The 21,116-nt window shown below is 38.0% G+C and overlaps 1 protein-coding gene across 1 annotated transcript in view; it reads right to left on the reverse strand.

Annotated features, from left to right (window-relative positions):
* C11H12orf42 (chromosome 11 C12orf42 homolog) overlaps positions 1-21,116 on the reverse strand; it is a 159,787-nt gene that overhangs the window by 76,455 nt on the left and 62,216 nt on the right. The window contains exon 2 of the mRNA XM_015152612.3: positions 13,701-13,769. Within this exon, the coding sequence (XP_015008098.1) occupies positions 13,701-13,769 (69 nt within the window). The remainder of the gene's footprint in view (positions 1-13,700; positions 13,770-21,116) is intronic.

Raw genomic sequence — 21,116 nt, forward strand, 5'->3', positions numbered from 1 at the left:
GCAGTGTATTTCCTGCCCCAAAACCCCTGGCCTTAACCCATATGCTTTTGCTTTGACCCTAATGAGATCTACTAAGGAAGAAGACCAAATATAGTAGAAATAGACCTAAGCCTCCATGGCACTGAGCTAGATGTTTAAATCAACTTACCAAATGCTTGCTACAATACCATGAAATAAAGAGTACAGTGCCTATTTCACGGGTGCAGAAATTATAGCTGAGAGTAGGTGGCTAAACTTGTCAAAGGAAAGTTACTCATTCTCCTGTCTCTTCCTACCTCTCTCTCTCTTCCATCCCAAAAAGCTGTCTCTTCAAAATTCAATCCATTCTAGTTCTAGTCTTTCTCCTTTTTCCTCCTGCCTTTCCTATGTGTTTATCTTTTTCCTTAGTCACTTAAGTTGACTCCAAAATCACTAGCCTTTCTAGAGTTCTTTCACTTCTTCTCTATACCCATCACAGATTAACCCCACAAACCAACCTGACATGGCTGGCCCAAGCAGTAAAGGCACTTTGCTCTTCAAAGACCAGTCAAGATCCGGAGAGGTCAAGATCGGGAATATGCACCTGTACACTGTCCTTGTCACAATATGATACTTACCGCCTATGCCATATTTCTTGTATTTATAAATTTGTTCCTCAGGATATAGCATTCTCTTTTTTTTTTTTTTTTTTTTTAGATGGAGTCTCGCTCTGTTGCCCAGGCTGGAGTGCATTGGTGCAATCTTGGCTCACTGCAATTCTCTTGCCTCAGCCACTCAAGTAGCTGAAATTACAGGTGCCCACCACCATGCTTGGCTAATTGTTTTGTATTTTTAGTAGAGACGGGATTTCACCATGTTGGTCAGGCTGGTCTCGAACTCCTAACCTCAGGTGATCCACCTGTTTTGGCCTCCCAAAGTGCTGGGATTACAGGTGTGAGCCACTGTGCCTGGCCTCATTGTTTTAAAAGAATGTCCTTTTTAAAAAGGGCATAGTATTCTATAATATTACGAATGCATTGAACCAATCCCCAGCTGTTAAATATATAGGTTGCTTCTGGTTTATTACTATGATAAAGAATGCTGCAATTAATAAATTTTGTACATGTATATCCTTACATGTGAGAGAGTATAAATGCACTCTTGGCAAACATTGATTTGTGTTTCTCTGGCTCACCATCATATAATAACAACTAATACACATTTTTGAAAATCAATGAATAAGTGAGCAAATAACTGGGAGTGTGGCAATAAACCACAGTCAACATAAATGACATAGAGGTTCAGCCTGCTCAGTTCAAACTGCTAAGTATAGAAGTTTGCCTATACTTAACCACTCTGGAATTCAACTTTCCTTGCCTATAAAATAACAAAGTATTTTGAAAAACTGTTGAAAGGACTAAAATGAGATAATATCAATAAGGTGCCTAGTCCAGAGCAATGTAAGCTATCATGATTGGGCTAAAATCACTTATCCATGTAAATTGTTTAAATAAGCAGAGCCTAGGTGCTCTGATCATATCATGGACAAGGAAAATCACCCGAAGTGTGTGAGAGCCACAAGGCAGAAAGAACGGTCTCAAACCCAGAGCAGTGGTTACAGGGATGTAGTGGGTAGATTTTCATGACTCCATCGTTTTGAATGGTATTCATAGCACTATTCAAAGTGTTGTTATTTGTCTTGATCTTCCAAGGACAACTTCAAAAATTAATTTTACACGTACATGATTTCTTCTCTAAAAACTGTAATAGCAGCTATGTAAGCACTGAGGAATTTATACATCATCGTAAGCAAAAGGTATTTATTAAATGACCGCTTACATGCTAAATGACATTCAAAAACAAAAGTGGGGTGTTCCTGACCCTAAGAGAAACAAAAAGGCACCTAAATATAGTGAAAACAACACTGGAGCCACCTAGATCTGATTTAAAGCCCAGCATCCATTCAACACAATTAAAGTGGTTTGTATACCAGTCACTACATTAAGTGGTGGGTGAACCAGTCTACCACACTGTCACTTAAAAGATGTTTAACCTTATCAAGTGATTTAGCTTATCTTTGTCTAGGGTGAAGTACCAGCTTCACAATCTTTTTATACAGGTAACACATGTAAAATACACAGCAGTATTAAGTAAATGATGGTTTTTCCCACTCCTTCTTGACTAAGGGCTAACCATTCAAGACAGGACACAAACATTAAAACACTAACATGCATACATCAAAGAAAGCATGAACCAATCAGAGACTAAAGAGCAGAATAGTTACACCCAATCAAGTGAAGGAATTACACACTTATCCCACAGCTAGAACATGCACAGAACCTAGCACACAACACGTATTCAAAGATGTCTATTGACTGGATATAGTGAATCAAGAATTCAAACAATTAGAGTCTCAGGGTTAACAGGAGGCAATGTAACACACTGGGAAGAGTTCAGACATAAAAATTAGGAGATCCAAGTTCGTGTATAAGGAGTCTGAACCACCAGCCAAATTTTCTTGAGCAAATCATGCAAATCATGGTCTTCTGTAGCCTCAGTCTTCTCATCTGGGAAGCTAGAGGGTTGGGGTACATCTTTCCTAAGTACCAATAATTTCAGGTAACAATGCTTGTCAAAGCCTCCACTTTGTATTTCATTTGCTCCATCTGAATTTGAACTGCATACGGTTTGTTCCAAAACCCAGAGATGGTTTGAAACCCCCAAACTGGTGGACTTGATCAATACATCCACGTTTCATTTTTTTTTACCCTAAAATATAGTGTATGGACTAGTAAGCTAAGAAATACTGCTGCTGAAAAAAGAAATATCCCATTTTAAAATCTAAAGACTAAAATTAACCAGCCACTTCATGTTTTTAGCAAACATACTTACCATTGTGTGAGGTTTTATTGTCCCCTTGGTGAATAGAAATCTTTAAAAATGTATACGCCTGGAACTGAATACCGTGTCAAATCTATTGGCACTGCATGTTTAAACACCTGCATCTCATCACCAGCCCTTCATAATATTGTTAAACAATAATTATACTTATGATGAGTAATGAATCCAGATATGGTCTTCCTTGAGATGTACTTATTCTTGTGTTAAAAGTAACCCATTAGTAGCATATGAAAGCTTCTCAGGTAAAACATTCATAAATACATCCATATAATACTCAATAAAGTTTTTAAATGGTAATAAATTGCAATGATACCCTCTTCTTTATTGGAGAATCTCACCTTATTTTTCTGCGAATGATCCATTTTTGCTTACCACAATTCTAACTTTCACTTGCCTAATCAGATTTAAATCTTAAAAATAAAAATCTTACTTTGAAATTTGACCCAAGTTTAATTTTGATTTTTTTTTCATACTTGTAAGGGAATGGTAACTTGAGACAAAGGCTAAACTTGCCATGGAAGCTACCCTCACACTTTGCTTAAAATCAACCTTTGCTGATGGATTTAAAGAGAACCTCAAAGAAAATTATTCACCTACTTCCCAACCAGAAAGACTATAGCACGCTGATCACTGTGATCAAAAAGGGTCAGCTTCATTAAAAAGAGTCACAAATATAAACAACATTGGTCAAAGGAAATAATAGTAACAGCTAGCATGCCTGGCAGTACGGTTCTAGGCATTTTACATCTAACTCACTTGATTCCCATAACAACTTTATTAGGTTGGTGCTATTATTACCACATAGGCAGATGAGAAAGCTGAGTTGCAGAAAGATAAGACATTTCTCACAAAATCCCAGGACATAAATTGGTAAAGCCAGGATTTGAACTCAGGCTGTCTGATCCTAGGGTCTGTCTGCATAATCACTATCCTCAACCAATTATTCTGTTTGTGTTTGTCACACACTCATGCAGTAGCCACCTGAAAGCAGGTACCAGCAGCCTCAGCATCACATTTGTAGGTGATGTGGCAGAGAAATTCCAGCCAGTGTGGGGCTGCATGCTGAGAACAAGGGGAAGACAGGTGGGAGATACGGTACAAAGGTGGGAGCTTCCAGAGAAAACAGAGTGAAGACACTCTATTTCTCAAATTACTCTTCTATAAAACATCTTAAAATGCCTTTCAGTACAAAGGCTATATTTTGCATATAGCCACAAAACGGAAGTCTATCCATGGCTGTTCTTCTCTACTCCTCCTGATGATCTTGTAAAGCATTCACTGTTATTTTTATTTAATTCCTTTTTTGGTCAATCAACCAGAATTGGTTTCTATGTTGGTCCATTCTTGCACTGATATAAAGAAATAGCTGAGACTGGGTAGTTTATAAGAAATGAGGTTTAACTGGCTCACAGGGGTGTGCAGGTGTGTGTGTGTGTGTGTGTGTATATATATATATATATACACACACACACACACACACACCACATTATATTCATCCATTCACCTATTGATGGCACTGGGTTATTTTTTTTTTTTAGCCATTTTGAATAATGCTGTTATGAACATTGATATACAAGTATCCATTTCTCTGTTTTCAATTATTTAGGAATAAAATTGCTGAGTTACATGGTAATTCTGTTTCACTTTCTGAGGAACCACTAAACTGTATTTACAATGGCTATATTTTACATTCCCACCAGCAATGCATGAGTTTCAATTTCCGCACATTTTTGCCAAAACATATCATTTTTCATGTTTTAAATAACAACCATTTGATGGGTTTTATTGTGGTTTTATTTACATTTCTCTAATGGTGTTGAACATGTTTTCATGTGTTTATTGGCCATTTGTACATCTTCCTTGGAGAAATTTCTATTCAAGTCCTTTGCCCATTTTTTAATTGGGCTGCTATTTTGTTCGTGATGATAACTTTTAATTCTTCACATATTCTGGATATTAACCATACATATCATATATACTAATCATATTTAATTATATATATAAAATAGTATATATGATATGTGTGTGTGTGTATATATATATATGATTTACAACTGTTTTCTCCCATTTCGGTGGGTTGTCTGATCACTCTCTTGATAATGGCCTTTGACGCACAAAGAACGTTTAATTTTGATGAGGTCCAATGTGTCTATTTTTTCTTCTGTTACCTATGCTTTTGTGTCATATTTAAAAGACCATTACCAAATCTAAGGTCATGAATATTTTGCCTTATGTTTTCTTCTGACTTTTATAGCTTTAGCTCTTACATGTCTGTCTTTGGTCCATATTGAGTTATTTTTTAAATATGGTATAAAGTATGTGCTCAATTTCATCCCTTTGCATGTGAATATCTAGTTTTCCCACAACAATTTGTTGAAAAAACTCCTTGCTCCATTTAATGATCTTGGCATTTTTGTTGAAAATCAGTTGACCATACATGTAGCAGTTTATTTCCTCACACGCTATTCAATTCCATCAGTTTATATGCCTATCTGTATGCCAGTACCACATTGTTTTTATTAGTGTCATTTTGTAGTAAGTTTTAAAATCAGGAGTATGAACCTTTAGAATTGGTTCTTTTTTAAGATTGTTTTGATTATTTGGGAATCTTTTGAGTTTCTACATGGATTTTAGGATACATTTTTCTATTTCTAAATAATTTAAATGAAAATATCCATTGGAATTTTGATAGGGATTGCATGGAATTTGTAGATCACTTTGGGTAGTATTATCATACTAATGTTAAGTCTTCCAATCCATGAACATAGAATGTCTTTCCATTTATTTAGGTCATCTTTAATGTCTTCCAGCTGTTTTACAGTTTTCAACATACAAATCTTTTGCTTCCTTGGTTAAATTTATTCCTAAGTATTTTATTCTTCATGATGCTATTTTAAATGAAATTGTTTTCCTTAATTTCCTTTTCAGGTTGTTTATTGCTAGTGCATAGACATACAACTGATTTCTGTATGTTGATTTTTCTGCAACTTTGCTCACTTAATCTTGAAACAAATCTGTGAAGTAGCATTGTCAATGTCCAGGCACTTTCATTAGCAGCCAGACTCATGAACTAGTAATACATGAGGAAAGGACGGGAAATTCTCTTTCTCATTCTCTTTCTGGCAGCTGTGCAGTAGCAGAAACTGCAAATTTGAGTTCCTGCCACAGAAGTGGCATCAGTACAAGCTGTGGTATCTCATTCTCAGTGGTGGAGGTAGTGGCAGGTGGTATCAGGTATCACAGCAGTTGTACAGTGTCCCTTGGGACACTGTTCCTGGAAGTCCATGCGTGGCTCTTCTTATCTACTCCTCCTGATGATCTTGTAAAGCATCCACTGTTATTTTTATTTAATTCCTTTTTTGGTCAATCAACCAGAATCAATTTCTGTGTTGGTCCATTCTTACATTGCTATAAAGAAATAGCTGAGACTGGGTAGTTTATAAGAAAAGAGGTTTAATTGGCTCACAGGGGTGTGCAGGCTGTACAGGATACATGGCACCAGCATCTGCTCAGCTACTGGTGAGGGCTTCTGAGCTTACAGTCATAATGGAAGGGGAAGAGGGAGCAATCTTCTCACATGGTAGAAGTGGGAGCAAGAAGGAGAAAAAGTAGGGGTGGGGAGGTGCCACACTTTACAACAATCAGATCTCGCAAGAACGCACTATCACAAGAAGAGTACCAAGCCATGAGAGATCCATCCCCATAACCCAAACACCTCCCACCAGTCCCCAACTCCAAGATTAGGGATTATATCTCAACATGAGATTTGGAGGAGACAGCCAAACTATACTAGCTTCTGTTGCTTGCAAATAAGACTCTTATATGGCAAATATCAACAATGACACATGCTTCCATTCCCTTACCCTGCTTTTTCTCTATAGTATCACTAACACTATCTGGATCATCTGTTTATTGTCTGATTCCCACACTGCCACACTGGAATGAAAACTCCATGAGGTCAGGGTTTTTGTTCACTGCTATATGACTAAATTAATGCCTAGTATATATTGTACTTAATACAATTTATTGAATGAATGAAACACCTAATTATTATTAATTTACCCCAGACAACAATACACATCTGTTAGAAATCAAAACCTATGGTGTTTATTCATAACTCTGTGCCATGATTTCACCTCTGAAAAGCAACTCTTTCTAGCTTTATGCTCTATGACTCCAGGCAGAGCAAATTCCTGGAAATCAGAGAAATCCCTAGGGGAACCTTCCCCAGGTTTGCTGATATGATCCTCAAATCATTTCCATAGGACATTGACTTGCGAGCTATCCTCTGGGCCAATTATTAGTAGTTTTGCCAAAGTGAATGGATGCTTTTTCTTTCAGGTATTCATACTGGATATTAGAAAAAGCAAACATTTCAAAAATCTTCCCATGCTCATACATAAATGCCCAAAGAAGCACCTAGTTGAATATAAAAGGTATCTCCAGACCATCTCAGAAACAGCAGGAGTTAATCCCCACTAAAGTCAGAAAGGAGATTGAGAATGAGTTCAGCACCATGTCACGCTGAGATGAAGACACTCTATTTCTCAAATTACTCTCTTATAAAACATCTTAAAATGCCTTTCGGTACAAATCTAACTCACACCTGCTGAGAAAATGATGCTCTTTTCTAGGCCACAGGTTGTCTGTCCTGCCCTACGTTCACCTGACTTCTTAGAGTCCTCAGGTCACGCATGGCCTAGATGCATTCTGGCTTGTTCTTTAACAGGTCCACTTTAACACTTGCTGTGGGAAAGATGCAGTCCAAGATTACTAACCTGTTTACGACCAACTCTCCTGCGTCTCCTCCATGCTAAGCCATACAAACCTTGGTTTGTACACTACATAATTTTAAAAGACATGTTTAACATAGGATCACTGATTTGGTTATGTGTTTGAAACACAAAACCATTGAACATACTTTTCAGAAAGCAATTTATTTTTTCCACAAATACTAACAATTGTTTCCGAACAGTTCTATCAAGAAGGGTTCCTGCAGAGCAGCAGGAAAGCAAGCACTGGAGGGGTGGCTTTAGTGGGCAGCTCATTGGGAAGCACAGATGGGGTCCCCTTTCCACTCCTATTCCCCAAGGAGAGGCCTGATAACTAAGGCTGACTCCAAATTGTGGCAGAGAAATTCCATCCATTGTGGGGCTGCATGCTGAGAACAAGGGGAAGACAGGTGGGAGATATGATACCAAGGTGGGAGCTTCCAGAGAAAAGCAAGGTCATTCCAGGAACAGCAACTAAACACAGCAATAGAAAAACAGGAACAGAGGCTTACCAGAGTACCTCTAGTACCTGCAAAGTGCTCACTCACTCATTTATTCATTTATTCAATAAATATCAAGTGAACATCTACAACGTACCGCCATCCTGCTGGGAGCTAAGGATACCACAAAAAGTAAGACAGACTAGTACATGCCCTAAAGGAGCTTACGTTCTATCATTCAGCAGGTACTGAATAAATATTTGTTGAACTGATCAATTGAAGAAAATGATTGAGCTAACATACTTCTTTCTGAGCCCCACTTGCCTCAGAACGAGTAGATCTGGTGTGGTTGTACTCAGAACCAGTACATCTGGGGTTGGTACTCTCCTAAGCAACTCGCAAGAAGGTGCATTGTTAGTAGACAAAACAGTAAACGCAAAGGACCTAGGAGGGAAGCGTGCTTGGAGGATTGAGCAGAGGAAGGGGCTGGAGAGTAAAGTATAAGTGAAGAGACCAGTAGGGTAGTGGGGTCCAGATTATGTAGAGTCTTGGAACCATGATAAAGACTTTGGATTTTATTGTGAGTAAAATCGAAGCCCATTGGAAGTTTGTGAGCAGAAGAATATGATCTGTTTATATTTTTGGAAACATTACTAAGTTCTTCAATCCAGCTTTGACCCGGAATATATTTTTACCACCATCTTTCTGATCTGTGTGTCTACATCTCAAATGGCTCCAAACTGGGGGCGGGGGGGCGGGGGGAAGCAAAGGTGTATAACTTTACCTTCTAAGTGACAGTATCTGTCATACCAAATATGTAAGTAATTCTATAACTTGATACTTTCAATCACCATCAGATTATTGAGATTTATCCTTGATGGTCTGTACAGCTTCAATTTATTCCTTTAAACTAGTTGCAACAGACCATTGCCTAAATTAGGCCACAATGTATTTATCTACTCTACTGTTAATGAACACATGCTTTTTACTTTTCCATTACACATCAATGCATCAGAAAACAGTCCTCTATGTCAGGGGTTCCCAAGCCCCAGACCATTAGGAACCAGAAGGCACAACAGGCAGTGAGTGGCAGGCTTGGAGTAAGTGTTATCACCTGATCTCTGCCTCCTGTAAGATCAGTGGTGACACGAGATTATCACAGGAGCTCGAACCCTATTGTGAACTGTGAGGGATCTAGGTTGCACACTCCTTATGAGAATCTAACTAATGTCTGATGATCTTCTAAGGTGGAACAGTTTCATCCAGACACCATCTCCTCCAAACCCCTCCTGGTCCGTGGAAAAAATGATCTTCCACAAAACGCAAAAAGGTTGGGGACTGCTGGTCTATGTGTCTTCATTGAGTACAAAGTCTCTAATTTCACACCTTGATGGAAATTGTTGAGTCAAATGTGTTTTCATTCCAGAATGATGAATACTAGAGGCTGGGAAGCGTATCAGGGTGGGAGCAAGGATAAAGAAAGATTGGCTAATGGGTAAAAACATGCATTTAGATAGAAGGAATACATTCTAATGTTCAATACCAGAGTATGGTGACTATCGATAACAACAATGTATTATATATTTCAAAATAGCCAGAAGAAAGGACCTGAAATGATCCCAACACATAGAAATGATAAATACTCAAGGTGGCGGACACCCCAAACACCCTGACTTGATCATTATACAGTCAGTGCATTAAACTGAATATCACATATGTACCCCATAAATATGTACAAATATTTGTATCAAAAATAAAATAAAAGGTGTTTACATTCTACAACTGTTTTAGATCATGAAAATTCTCTCTAAAGTGATTCTGCAGCAGCTTTTGTGAGACTCTCCATTTCTCTATACCATTGTCAACATGTTTTATCATCTGACTTTTTCATTTGTGTCAACTTACAAGTATGAAATCATCTTTCATTACAGTTTTTATCTGCATTTCCCTTGACACTAATAAGCTAAAACTTTTATTTATACTTTTATTGGATATTCAGGTTTCCTCTTCGTGAATTGTCAATTCATATCCTTTGCTCATTTTTCTGCCCAGTTAACTATCTTTCTCTTACAAATTGGTGGGAATTCCATGTAAATTATAGAAATAAATTACTTGTTAGTATTTGCTCTCCAAATATTTGTTGTTAACTTGTAACCTGTCTTTATTTTTGTTATAAAGCTTGGTAAAGGAAACTTTTTAATCTATAATGTAGTAAAATTTATCAATATATCTTGAAAGTTTATGATATTTATACCTTGGGAAATCCCTTTATACCCCTCAGGTCATAAAATATATTTTGTATTTTCTCTAAAAGTTACTGTTTTCTTAAACCTGCCCAAAGTTTATTTAGTGTGAATAGATAAATAATATTACCTTTTTTTTCTGTAGGAATAGCCAGTTGTCCGTAGTCCTTCCTTTCCCCATCAGTATCTAATATCCTTTCTTTTGTATATCAGATTTATATATTCTGTTCAGTTCCACAGGCCTACGCTTGAGCACAAAGCATGCTGTTTAATTAGTCTTGATATCTGGTAAAAACAAGTTCCCATATTTTTTTCTTCTTCATAATTGAAAGATCAAGTTATGGTCTTTCATTTAACTTGTAGGATCAGTCTTCTTTTAACTTCACCAAAAAGACAAAGATGGACATCTCATTCACATACATAGTATCTCTTCATTTATTTGGGCACCTTCTTTTGTATCCTTAAATAATATTTTATACTTTTCTCCATATATGTCTTATAATTTTTTAAATTTATTCCAAAGTAATTTATAGTGTTGGTTTTAATAATTTATATATTTTAATAATTTTGAGATAATTTTAGAATTTCCAGGTAGATAATAAACATTATCTTTTCCCCCCAGTTCTTATACATTTTCCCTGTATATTATTGCTTTGAACCCTGAGGACATTTTTGAACAGACATAATAATAGTAGTCATTGGCGTTTTTCTTTATGTTAATGAAAATGCTTCTAAAGGCTATTAAGTCTATTTTTGTTGTTGTTTGTTTGTTTGTTTGAGACATTCTTATTCCGTCACCCAGTCTGGAGTGAAATGGTGCAATCTTGGCTCACTGCCACCTCCACCTCCCGGGTTCAAGTAGAATTACTATATGATCCAGCAAACTCAAAAAAAAAGAAAAAAGAAAAAGAAAGAGAGGAGGAGAAGGAGGAGGAGAAGGAGAAGGAGGAGGAGGAGAAGGAAGAGGAGGAGAAGGAGGAGGAGGAGAAGGAGGAGGAGGAGAAGGAAGAGGAGGAGAAGGAGGAGGAGGAGAAGGAGGAGGAGGAGAAGGAGGAGGAGGAGAAGGAGGAGGAGGAGAAGGAGGAGAAGAAGGAGGAGGAGGAGGAGAAGAAGGAGGAGGAGGAGAAGAAGAAGAAAAAGAAGAAGAAGAAGAAGAAGAAGAAGAAGAAGAAGAAGAAGAAGAAGAAGAAGAAGAAGAAGAAGAAGAAGAAGAAGAGGAGGAGGAGGAAGAGGAAGAAGAGGAAGAAGAGGAAGAAGAAGGAAGAAGAAGGAAGAAGAAGGAGAAGAAGGAGAAGAAGGAGAAGAAGAAGAAAAGCCTTCCGTGACCACCTTACCCTAGCAAAAGCAGCACCCTTCTCCCACCCCAAGAGACACTCAACCTCATTACCTCCAATCTACAGTTTTCATAACAAAGCAGTTTTCTGGAATTACTTGAATTATTTATCTGATAATTTCCCATTATTCATGTTCTTCACTATTGATAGTCTCCTAAAAAGCAAAGACTTTTCTCTTTACTGTTGCTTTTAGTATCTGACTATTGCTAGGTGGTCAGTAAATACAATATATAAGGTATAATACTGGAACACATACACACAGCCACAGACACAGAGGCACACAAAGACACACACACACATACACAATACAGGTTATCTGTCATATATGATAGTATGTTATACATAGTATATGTTTCATATACATGTGCTATACAACATCTGATGTACAGTGCATAATATACAATGTATAATATATAATAAAGTATATAGCAGTCAATATACAGTATATACTATATGCAACAACATAATATGAAAGTATTTTAAAGATATAAATCTTAAAATTTTTTAGTCCTACTTTCATAATTCCTCCAAAGTCACAAAAACACAGAGAGGAAGAGAGAGAGAAGAAAGAGAGAGGAAGAGATGATGCAATTTGAAAGAGGATCTAGCTGTTGCCAAGCCCTGCTCTACATAGGACTGCACTTGCTTCCCCGTTCTAACTTAAGCTGTCAGAGGAAAGGAGTGGCACCCAGGGGGCACTGGTCTGTGAGTTCCAGAGGCATCATCTTGCTGCGGTATGAGCTAAATGCCAACTCTCATTGTCACCTGCACTACTCCTTGATGAGAGAATGGATCTGTGGTCACTTTTCATGAAGTGTTGTCTTCTAAGAGCCTTGACATACTAGTTATGGAATAGTAGTAATAAAGGGACTTTACTGGGGCCTGTTTCCTTTCCAACACAGTCCATTCCGGGAGTCATGGAATCCTTCAGTTGCACAGATCCTTGAAGTCCAAATGGACATATAACTAATGAAACAGCATATTGCAGATACCTTACTTAGATACATTCCTCTGCTTTAGTGCAAAGTAAGAACAGGGAGAAAACTAGGTCATGTTTTTCAACTACTTCATATTTTTCATGTTTTCTACTATTATTGGCCTTTTCCATTAATCTTAAAATGTGATTTTCTACATCTTTGATTTCTACTCTTGAATTGTATTTCCAGTCACCATATGCTACTTTTCTGCAAGCTGTAATTTAAGCCAGTACTGCTCACAAATTTTGAAAAAGGGAGTCCACAGAAGAGAAAACTCTCTCCTCCTCATGTGCTTGGGATGTTGTGATTTCATCAGTGTTGCTGGACTGTGTGTTCCTTTTTAGAGGAAGTTGCAATTCCCTTCATGGTAAATAGGAAGGAAATGAAGGTGATTAAAGCCCTTAGGATGTAAATTTCAGTGTTGGCCAAAAGGTTCTTTTTATCCCAATCCTGCTTTTGTAAACAAAGCTCCAGTGGGACTGAATCTGGAAAGCTACCACAGCTCCATGACAACTGGACTAGCCAGCCATGGTGACTATCTCCATGTCCACATCATAGTCATTTATAGCCATGCATATGCACATCATAGGGACAAACATTCACTTTGGCTCTCACCAAGAAAAAGAGCATTAGCAACCAATTAGTAGAAGATGGTACAGGAGAGGAACACTACTAACAGGTCAACTTTTTGCCTAGTGAACTCAGCTGTAAATTTTTATGGATGATGGTAAGATAAAATTATTGCCCTAGTTTCTGTATGTTGGTCACATAAATGCACTGAAAAGATCCCTAATGTACTGTGATTTCTATTCTTGGACATCAGTGGATGATACAGGTTTTTCTAGGTGTACATATCTGTGTGTAAAGAATAAGGAGGTAGCATGACTCTCAAACAGAGATCCAAGGTTTTCTAGGAAATGTCTTTTAACATCCTTCTTATTTTAAAATGTAAAAAATCCTTTACAAGTTATAAAGTCAAAAATACAAAGGAACAAATCTGCTTACACGTAAAGCAACTGAAGCCAAAAGGTCGGCACTATGGAGCAGCCCTGCACATAACACTCCACTGACTCACCTTTGCATGGGGTGTGCTTCTATCCCACAGGGTGGCACTGCTCACAATGGGAATGTAGCAAGGGGATTTCTGAAACATTAGAAACAAGGCATTTAGTATCACTTCAGTAATTCTTAGAAAGAAACATTTCCATTCCTGTGATGGTTTCTAGGCAGATCAGAAGCTAATTCTTTCAAACAATGGCTGTTCATTCACTGAGCACCCGATATTGCCCACAGCACTGTCCCAGGTGTTTTGGGAACAATGGTGAGCCCAAAACACAGTTCCCATCCTCAAGAGTCCAGAGTAAGCCACGGGTAGTAACGAAATAATCACACAAATAAATGTAAAATTTTAACTCTGATACATGTGATGAAAGAGAGAGACAAAGTATTTTGAAAATATGGTGATATATTGGGATGAAATAGAATTAAACATTTACACCCTTTGCCATGTGACTCTGCTGTACCTCCCATAGCCCGAAGCCCATCCCAGCTGAGCCCAATGCAGCCATAGTCAACCCACAAGTTCATGAACATAAGTAAGAAATGAATGTTTCTTGTTGAAAGTCACTTATTTGGAGTTGCTTGGCATGCAGAATTATCACTGTAGACACCTGTGACTGAAACAAACATACAAAACATACAATAGATAAACTCAGGGAGGTCAGAAGAGGTAATCCCTGAGGATCTCACAATGGAAGAGAACAAATTTACTTAACTATCAAACCAGACATTTGATTTGAAACTTACTTGCAATTTTACTTAAAATACCAAACCTTAATAAGATAATATCAGGATTTGTTTTCATACTTCTGGTTTTCAATTCAGTGCTTTTTATTTATTTAGTTATGCTCCTCAAGGTCTTTGACTTTCTGTTGCCCAATATTTGCTAAAACCAGTCTGTTAAGATTGGTGTCATGAAGGAGAGACCCCCAAAAAATCTATCACGAGGATACAAGTATATGTCAGAAAAACAATGGTGATTCTGCCACTACCTTTCCCAGAGGTGATTAGAGTCTAAAGCAGAAGGTAGTAACCAAAGAATCACATAAATAAAGTTAAGATTCCAATAACACTAAATGTTCTGAAGGTACAGAAACAGGTGGAGTCAAGGAATATAGATTATGTAGACTTGGGTGAGGGCTAGAGACAGAAACTGAGACAAAAATGGAAGAAGAAACAAGAGCTTCTCTGAGATTAAAGTACCATGATAGAAGAATGGTGAGAAGAGCAGTAGAAGGGGGCCCAAGGGGGAAGAAATAGGTAAAATTACTAGAACTTGGAGTAAGTAATTGGGGAGGGTAATAGATTTCACAGCACTGAAGGTGAGTAGTGCTACCACTGTGATGCATTTGTACTGCTGCCAAAGACAGGCGGGGTGCATGGGCCCGCCGATATGTCCTCCCATGAGATCAGGAAAATGTGTCTTCTACCTAGTATCCCTGACATCAACTCTGTGCTGGGCACATGGTAAGCATCCAGTCAATGCATTGAAAGAATGCAGGGGAACTCTCCTGTCATCCCAAAAGGAATGTGGTGTCACAGGCTGTGGAGCCAGAAGGAATTCTAAATTGCCAACATTTGCACTTGATAGATGAGGAAACTGCTCAAGATCACACAACTATGTAGTGACAAGCCAGGGCTCAAATTTCAGCATCTGGACTTTGTATTCTACCCATCGTCCTCTGTTGGGTTATCAGCACACATGCATAGCCTTCGAACCTCAGCTGCCGGTTTGATTGGAAAAGCAACCCCATGTCTGCAGGGAGGGGAAGGAATTTCATTTACAAAGCAAGAATTACCAGGGGGAAAATCAGGCCCATCCCCATGATGTGCATCTCAGTTCTCCTCCTCCATGGACTTCCTGCCACTCACTCAAACCATGTACATTCACACATGTGGTATCTTCCAAGTAGGCAACCTTTGCCCAGGGCAATCAGCACGAAGCACTGAATGCTGTCCCAAACCACCCTGCTCTGATCCATTTTTTATTTCAGTGGAGATTTCTTAGTGCCACTCCTCAGAGCTATGCAAGTTGTGGATGGCACAGCAGGGTGGCATCATTCACAGAGACTGTGATACAAAAACAGTACCTTTTAGGGTAGTTCAGTGTACCACCTGACCGTCTATACAACGCAGTCCTGAGATTTCTGTTGTCCAAACAACAAGACTTTATGGTAGCCAATAGCCCAAGGAAATCATGTGCATTCTGATTGCCTTGGTTTTTTAATTTTTTATAAAGCATTATTGAGATAAAGTTTATGTACAAATAGCTACATATATTGGACATATCTGCAGGAAGAAAGAACAATTAAGGAATGGGAGTACCTTAGAAACCTTTACCTTGAACTTTTAAGCAAGACGAGGAGTCCAGAAAGAAACAGACTAGGAGTACAGGTAGAATTTCCTGGTAAACAAAAGAGCTATTGTAATCAACAAGGCAAAAATAAATAACTAAAAAGCTTGAAAGAATAAAGTAGCTGGGATATTCATTGCCAGTCATTAATCTGATTTTCTAATGAATATGGTATTAGGCATTCATTAACAATCATTTGTGTTTATGTTGAACAGTGGATGTATAATGAAGGTTGGTAAATGAAAGCAAAATTAAACCAGGGAATTTTGGACACTTATAAAGCAATTAACTTGTTTGGCAGTAATTACACATTGAAAGCTAAATCAAGTGCATTTAGAAAGCCACAAGAGTCGCCACATAAACCAGAGGTGCTTTGCTCTAAAATAATAGAAAAGCCTCTCTTTCTTTCCAAATGAAAGAGAAAGGCAAAAGTATGGTATAAATGACAAACAAGGCTCAGGTCTAATGAAAAGAAATACGGTTACAGCCCATATGTTAGAGAAGAGGCAAGTTATGAAAAAATAGGACAGCTCAGCTAATTAAAGGAGGAAAAAAAAAAGCCTTTTGTAACAACAATGATGTGAAAACAGGTGGTATGTGCTAGAGAGTTGAGGTTTTTGTTCTGTTCACGCTCATAGGCATGCACACACATGCAAGCACACACACATGCGTCTATACACTTGAACCACCTAATAGGTGCGTGAAGAGTAAAAACTGAATCCACCATCAGGTCCTTGGAAGGCCACAATATCTCAGAAGCAGGTCTTTGTCACTGACGATTTTGTAACATGATTCTCCAGATGAGTGTTTGACCACAGCCTTTTATTCAACTTAGCGCATGGCATTAGAGATCAGTCATTGAACACTCTCTGGGACTCTGTTATTTAAAAAGGGGGAGGGAATAAGGTACTATGGAAGATACAAAGGCGAGACCCAGGGAGAAACCATGACTGAACTGGTGATAAAGCAAAAGCAGTAAACATAAAATTTCATGCATCTACAAGATTCATCAACAGAAATGTTAGTATAAAAATGCATTTAAAATCCAATGAAGCTTTCAGATAAGGAATGAATTTTCTCAGAATTTTCAACCCTACAATATACTAGCCAAGAAATGCTACAGAAGTGCTGTTTTTGTGTATCTGTGTGCGTGGAGGGGCATGTTCCAACGGGATGATAAGGCTGGAGAAGGGAGTCGTCAGATGATCCCAAAGGTCTGAGCAAAGGGATAAAGTTTTTCAAACTGGAGTCTTGATCATGCTCCTCAAAAAGATCTGAAGATTCATGACCTCTTTCTGTCTGACAAATACCTTCACAAATAGGGAGTTGTAGGCTCTCGAGGGTTAGTAACCAAAAGAAAAGTTCCCAAGGGGATCTATAAAGGGCAGCTGGCTTTGTGGAAACATTTGCAGAACGCTTGGGTGTCAACTATGCTGAAAGCAAATACTTGCTTTGCCTCTAAGATTGGAACGGAAACCAGGAGATAGCTTTTGAAATCCTTGCTTCAGTCATTAAACTGCTACCAAATAAAATGAAAAAAAAAACATGTTTGCCTTGATGTGGGATAGTGCATTTCTTTCTAAAGAAATAGTCTCTTTAAAACGTTAATCATTTTCTATCCAAGCAGAGGATCAAGACATTAAGATGAAACACTTGTTTCTCACTTATTGAACCCGTTTTAAATATTTAGGTTGCCTACTTAGTTCTAATCTAATGTGGATTGTTTCACTTGCAGTTAACTTGGTTAGAAAATTACTGCCTGATTTTGGCCAAGATCTCATCGATATACCAATGTTCTATTTCATTCTCTTTGCAACAGACCCAATGCCATTCTCTGAGACATCATAGGCAAAGGCATTTAAATATCAATAAATTCAGGGAATACATTATTCTTAAAGGCACCTACTACTAATCCAGGGCTTCTTACATTTTACTGTACATCCAAATCACCTGAGGAGTAGCTAAAATGCAGATTCTAATTCAGGAGGTCTAGAGGAGGGCCTGAGATTTTGGTTTTATAGCAAACTCCCAGGTGGTGTTGGTTCTGTAATAGCAAGGTACTGATCTACTGATCTTTGTAGATAGCTGCTTTCAAGAGGTTATATGGTCAAGACAAGACATAACTGAAGCCCTGGAAAGAGATCAGTTCTTCCCCAAGAAGAGACCTGGATAGCGCAATGTATCAGAAATTAAACAATAGAGGAATATCCATTAGAGATGAAACATACAAGGAAGGGGTCTGGTCACCACTGCTTCTAATCATCTATGTTTCCCAACTGCCATGGCTTTGCCGACACTTTTCTCTCCACTTGTCCAGATGTTGAGATTAAGACAATTCAGCTTATCAAATAGTTATTGGTTTGCCATGTACTATGTTCAGTACCAAGGATACAAAAATAAATGAAGCATAATGCTCCCCTGGTGCAATTACAACATAGCAGGATAAAGACTGTGAAAATGGATGCATAAGGTACCGGGGAGCTCATCTACCAGACCTGAGGAGAAGATTTAGACAAATGTGAAGAATCAGTAAACACTTCTTGGAAGAGATGTCAGCTGAGCAAGATGTTAAAGAAAGAGCAAAAAGAAAAAAAAATCCAGTTTAAAAGAATAAGTAAAAGTAATGTTAATAGAGGGTCAGCATGGGGAAAGTGTAGACTGAGAGAACATTCTGACTCTGCTATGAGCTGCTGCCAGGTCAAATAGTAGATGTGCCCTGTAATAACTCCGTTTATCCTCCACCAAAGGACATTGAGAGCCAACAATTTTTATCCTTATTTTGTAGATGAAAAATCTGAAGCCCACAGAACTCAAGGACAGTCAAGGCAATATCACTGCGTAAGTGGTTGGAGTTGCGATTCCAAGGTGAGCCTTCCTAGTCATAAAGTCTGCAGACTCTTCACAGTGTTCAGGTGTCTCCCATCAGGATGACTGCAAAGGAGGAGGGCATGAGACAGCCAAGTGATTGAAAAAAAGAGATTGGCATTGTATTTTTACATAATGATTTTAATTTTTATTTTTCTTCCTTCAACTAGTATTTTGTTTAAATACACAGAAAAATACAGTAGACCTTTGACCAACACATGGGTTTGAACTGCGCAGGTCTACTAATACAGTGATTTTCTCCCATATTTGCCACCCCTGAGACAGAAGGTGAACCCTCCTCTTCTTCTCAGCCTACTCATTGTAAAGACAATGAAGATGAAGACTTTCATGATGGTTCACTGCTACTTAACAAATAGTAAATACATTTTCTCTTCATTATGATTTTCTTAATAACATCTTTTCTCTATCTTACTTTGAGAATACAGTATACAATATGTATAACATACAAAAATATGTGTGTTAATTGTTTCCGTTATTGGTAAAGCTTCCTGTCAACAGTAGGCTATTAATAGTTAAGTTTTGGGGGAGTCAAAAGTTGTGTATGGATTTCTTATTGCACAAGGGCAACTGCACCCCAACCCTCATGCTGTTCAAAGGTCAACTACAATTCATCCCAATCCCATAGTGATTTAAGATTTTAACCGCCTTGAGGAAGGCCTCCCGTTGACAAAGAATTTTGTACCCTTTAGACAAATGAGGTTTCATTCTTGCTCACATGCTTTAAAAGGTTGAGATTTTGAAAAATAAGATCAGACAGTAAAGGCTGAGACTGGACCAAGGGAATTGTGGACAAAGCCACAGCTAGCCCTATGGAGCCTTCAGGCAAAGCACAAAATAATTATTATCATCATCACAGTAACAATGGCACGCCCCTCTTGGCAGATAAGGCCCCATGGTAGCACTTAGTCTAGCCATTAAATGCACCAAAATTTTAGCCTCTTCCTATCCCCTTGGCTTGGAGTCTTGTGTAAGGTATACCATCCAAACTTACATGGTGGTCCTGATTGTGGGCACCTTCCCCTGGAGTACATAGTATATCGTGAATATAGAAACTAGATTCTGGAGAGTGACGTGGAAATATAGGCTGTGGGTATAGTAAACACCATTTTTAGGAATTTAACCATGCATGAGAAACAAGAGATGGAGCAGCAGCCAGATAGAGCAGCAGGGTCAAGTGTTGACTTTTTCTCCCCCTAAATAATCAGAGAGATCTGGGAAAGCTTAGAAACAGAGGAAGAGGATGTGGAGGTGAGGAAGTAGGCTTAACACACACAATAGTCAACTTTAAATTCAAAAGCATCAGCTCTTAATTCTAATCTTCTCTTCAAGGAAAACAAAATCATCTAGGAGGAAAAGTTTCTTTTTATCTAAGAAGATATAAACCTGATTCCTCTCTCAATAAGTACCAAGTCTCAAATTTGAATAAAATAACTTATTATTTGTGTATGATTATAAAACTGATTCCTCAATTTGTCATTGACAGCCACTAATTTCAGAAGCCCAAGAGTAACAATGGGAAAATGGATTTTTAACCTATAGAGTATATAGATTATTGCATTTTATTAAAGTATAGCTTGTAGACAAGCTTCTTAAAGTTTCAACAAACTGTTCAAAACCAAAAACTGTATATTTTTTGTCATCTCCTGTTTTAACTGTCTCCTAGCTGAAAGCACAAAAGCGCATCTGCTGGTAACTCTTCCCTTCCTCTGGTAGCTAAAAAATCCAGGAGATGAACAAGTTACATTTGATGTATCCATACATTAGCAATTTCATTATAAATAAATGATCATAATTTTTAAGCATAGATTAACATAGTAAACTCTTTAAAAGATTAACCTTAGTAATAACCAACAGGAATAAAGAGGGTTAGCATTTTAGTTAATCGCATATTTCATGTTTTATCATGGTTACCATTTCAGAAGACTCATTGAATTTTTAGGAACCCGCCAGTCTAGTCAAAAGAAATCACAAATCCTTAACTAACATATGCTAACTTTTCTTTGAGGAACAAAAGAAGCATCTTTGTTTGTTCCTCACCAGCAAACACTGAGCCATCTAAAAGGAGTCCTTTCAGTGGTAATGTTAGCAGGGAAATTCAATTGTATTTAATTAAGTTCTTCCCCCAAAAACTGCACACAGAAGCATCAAAGAGGTTATCAGAGGTCAGATGCCTGTCATGACTTTCTGACCCTC

The sequence above is a fragment of the Macaca mulatta genome, chromosome 11, assembly GCF_049350105.2.
Source record: "Macaca mulatta isolate MMU2019108-1 chromosome 11, T2T-MMU8v2.0, whole genome shotgun sequence".
NCBI lineage: Eukaryota > Metazoa > Chordata > Mammalia > Primates > Cercopithecidae > Macaca > Macaca mulatta.